The sequence below is a fragment of the Haliaeetus leucocephalus genome, unplaced genomic scaffold, assembly GCF_000737465.1.
Source record: "Haliaeetus leucocephalus isolate CR32 unplaced genomic scaffold, Haliaeetus_leucocephalus-4.0 Scaffold484, whole genome shotgun sequence".
NCBI lineage: Eukaryota > Metazoa > Chordata > Aves > Accipitriformes > Accipitridae > Haliaeetus > Haliaeetus leucocephalus.
In genome coordinates, this window is record NW_010972920.1 from 1,900,681 (window position 1) to 1,903,942 (window position 3,262).

The 3,262-nt window shown below is 62.1% G+C and overlaps 1 protein-coding gene across 1 annotated transcript in view; it reads left to right on the forward strand.

Annotated features, from left to right (window-relative positions):
- GC (group-specific component (vitamin D binding protein)) overlaps nt 1-3,021 on the forward strand; it is a 5,231-nt gene extending 2,210 nt beyond the window's left edge. The window contains exons 3-12 of the mRNA XM_010575589.1: nt 95-227; nt 376-587; nt 781-913; nt 1,030-1,124; nt 1,443-1,572; nt 1,714-1,916; nt 2,137-2,269; nt 2,379-2,476; nt 2,747-2,879; nt 2,968-3,021. Coding sequence (XP_010573891.1) covers nt 95-227; nt 376-587; nt 781-913; nt 1,030-1,124; nt 1,443-1,572; nt 1,714-1,916; nt 2,137-2,269; nt 2,379-2,476; nt 2,747-2,879; nt 2,968-3,021 — 1,324 coding nt within the window. The remainder of the gene's footprint in view (nt 1-94; nt 228-375; nt 588-780; nt 914-1,029; nt 1,125-1,442; nt 1,573-1,713; nt 1,917-2,136; nt 2,270-2,378; nt 2,477-2,746; nt 2,880-2,967) is intronic.
- The last annotated feature ends 241 nt before the right edge of the window (nt 3,022-3,262 follow it).

Sequence of the window (3,262 nt, forward strand, 5' to 3'; positions counted from 1 at the left end):
GCTGAAAGTTTTTTTTTTTTTTTTTTTTTTTTTTTTTTTTGGAAGAGAGAGAAACATGCCGCCAGCTCATCCTCTCCTTGCTCCTTGCTCCCAGGACCATCATCACCAGCAGCAGGAAATTCTCCAACGCCACCTTCGAGGAGATTGGCCATCTCGTCCAAGAAATCGTCTCCCTGGCTGAAACCTGCTGCGCCGAAGGTGCCGACCCCTCCTGCTATGATGCCGGGGTGAGGCTGACGGACCCCAAAACCGGGGCTTGGGGGGATGGGATAGGGTGGGATGGGATGGGGTGGGATGCGATGGGGTGGGGTGGGATGGGATGGCCACCTGGGGTGGGGTGGCCACCAGCACGTAACCTCCTCTCTACGCCTCCAGTCCTCAGCTTTGTCGGCCAAATCCTGCGGCGAGGACTCGCCCTTCCCAGCCCACCCCGGCACGGCCGGCTGCTGCGCCCAGGAGGGGCTGGAGCAGAAGCTGTGCCTGGCCGCCCTGCGGCACCCACCCCAGCAGCTGCCCCGCTACCTCCAGCCCTCCAACGAAGAGCTCTGCCAGGATTTCAAGAAGGACCCCAAGGACTTCGCGGACCGGTAAGCCAGGCTGGGGCGAACGGCCCTCGGCTGTCGCCGATGGCTCGGTGCGACCGGCGGGCAACACGGGGTGGTACCCGGAGAGGGCTCCCACCCCCGGGCAGCCCCTAATGCCCCTAAAACCCCGCATCTATCCGCAGCCGAGCACCCTCATCCCGGGGTGCCGGCTCTCCTCAGCCTGCTTCTCCCACAGGTTTCTGCACGAGTACGCCAGCAGCTACAGCCAGGCACCCCTGCCCGTGCTCCTGGGCTCCACCAGGACCTTCCTCTCCATGGTCTCTACCTGCTGCATCTCCCCTGCGCCCACCGCCTGCTTTCTGAAGGAGGTGAGCCCATTCGGACCGCCGGGCTCGTCGGCACCGTGCCCATGGCCCGAGGAGAAGTGGCTGGGAAAGGCTGGTGTTTCCCTTGGAAAAACACCTCCACCTTCTTTTTGTGGCAGAAACTGGAAAGGAAAACCCTCTCCCTCCTCACCCTGATGTCAAACCGGGTTTGCTCCCGCTTCACAGCGTACGGGAAGGACAAAGTCACCTTCAGGTAAAAGAGGGGGAAAACAGCTTTTTCTGTTCTTGAACATGGGTCCGGTTGGGAGCACGTTCCTATTTCGAGCTGCGGATCCCATTCGGAGGCAGCGTTCGCAAAGGCAAATTTTAATTAAGATGCAAAACCAAGCGTGCTGTAGCATCCCGCGGAAACGCTCGGCATGTAGCAGAAGTGCCGAGCGAGCGCCGTGGCTCCCCGTCATCACCCTCCCGCACCTCTAGACGGCGAAACCCCCGCTTGGAGCTGTTAGTAATAATAGGGGAAGGGGGAGCCGAGCTCCCTAAGCCCCCCGTACGCCTTGTGCCTGCCCAGCTACCTGACCTCGCTTGCTCAGAAGATGCCCAGCGCTTCCTTCGAGGACCTTTTCCCCCTGGCAGAAGACGCTGCCGAGGTGTTTTCCGAGTGCTGCGAGGCGGTGGCCGAAGACTGCATGCAGAAAAAGGTAGGGGAGCCCGGAGCCACCCCCAAAACCACCTCCCGGGTCACAACAGGGGTTTAGCGAGCGAACCCCATCGTGGCGAGGGGGTCTGCAGTTTCACCGGCCCCGGCAGCCCCCGCACACCCTCCGCTCCCCTCTTTGCAGTTATCAGAGCACACGGCCAAAGTCTGCAGCGCGCTGTCGGCCCGAGACGAAAGGTTTGCTGACTGCTGCCAGGGGCAAAACCTCATGCAAAACTATTTCTGCATCTCGGCCTTGCCACCGGCGCCCACCCCCAAACTGCCGGAGGCGCAGAAGCCGATGAACGAGCAGCTCTGCGGCGAGGAGGGGGCTCGCCACGCCGAGAGGTGAGCGGTACCCACGGCGGCCGAGCTGCCGACCCTTCCTCCTCCCCTTGTCTTCATTACGCGGTTTGATGATTATTAGGATAACCGGGGGAGCATCCTCTCTTCCCTCAGGGCTATCGCCCCCAGGGGCTGCACAAAGATGCGAAAAGCAGCCCCCATCCCACGCTGAGCCGCACCGGCAACAAAAGATGATACGGCGACTCGTTTTTCCCTGCTCCAGGTACCTGTTTGAGCTGATACGGAGGCACACCAGCGTCCCCGACGCCTTCCTCGGCAAGCTGTACGACACCTGCAAAAAAGTCAGGGGGGAGTGCTGCTCTGCCAAGGACTCCTCCGCCTGCCTGGACAGCAAGGTGAGCGGCGGGGTTGGCTCACCCTCCTCTCCCCCCACCAGCCCCGCGTCCCCCAAAATCCCCGCAGAGGCTTTTCACAGCCTGGTTACAGCCATCCTCTGCCACCCAGCACCAGCGGATGGCAGAAGAGCTGCCCCCCTTCCTGGAAAAGGCCAACCAGCTCTGCGCGCAGTACACTGAATTAAATTTCCTCGACTTCAAGAAGAGGTAAGCCTTCCTCCCACCCCTGCCCCGCCACAACTGGATCAGCAGACGCGATCAAAATTTGGCCAAAAATTTTGAGGGTGCGTGAACGGAGCCGGTGGTTTTGAGCCTAAATAGCAGGAAAACAACACGGGGAAGCACGTAACGCACCCCTTGCAGGGCATCGCACCCTGCTCCTGCTGCTGTCCCGTGTGTTCCCCCCCAAAAAAACCACCGTGTGGGTATTTAACACCCCCGGGTCCCCGCTAAAACCCACCGGCCCCCACACCGCAGGCTGCGGGAGAGCTTGACGCAGAAGATGCCGGACGCCAGCCCCGAGCTGCTGGGGCAGCTGGTGGAGCAGCGAGCCGAATTCGCCTCGACCTGCTGCCCGCCCAACTCACCCCCCCTCTACTGCGCCTCCAAGGTAAAGCCATGGACCCCCCCGACACAGCACCCCGTGCCGTGCCGGCGGCCAGCCCCTGCGGTTCTTTCCAACCCCCCCCGTTTTGCAGGTGAGCGCGGAGCTGGGAGAGGCGTGCGATGGGGACTCGTGCCTGCTGAGCTAAGTGCCCAGAGGTGAGCTGCTGGGGGTCCGACACACCAGACTGGGGGGGTTCTGGCATACCGGCATCGGGGATCGCTTCTCCAGTCATGCACGGATGGAGGAGGCAGTTTTGGGGCTGGGGAAAAGGGTCACGGCCACGCAGCTGGGGCTGAGCATTACGGGACACACAGGGAAGCGGGATGCCGAAAGGAACCAGGCTGGAGGACGCCCGGCAAGACGGCTGCTTCTCCTTGCACCGGGAG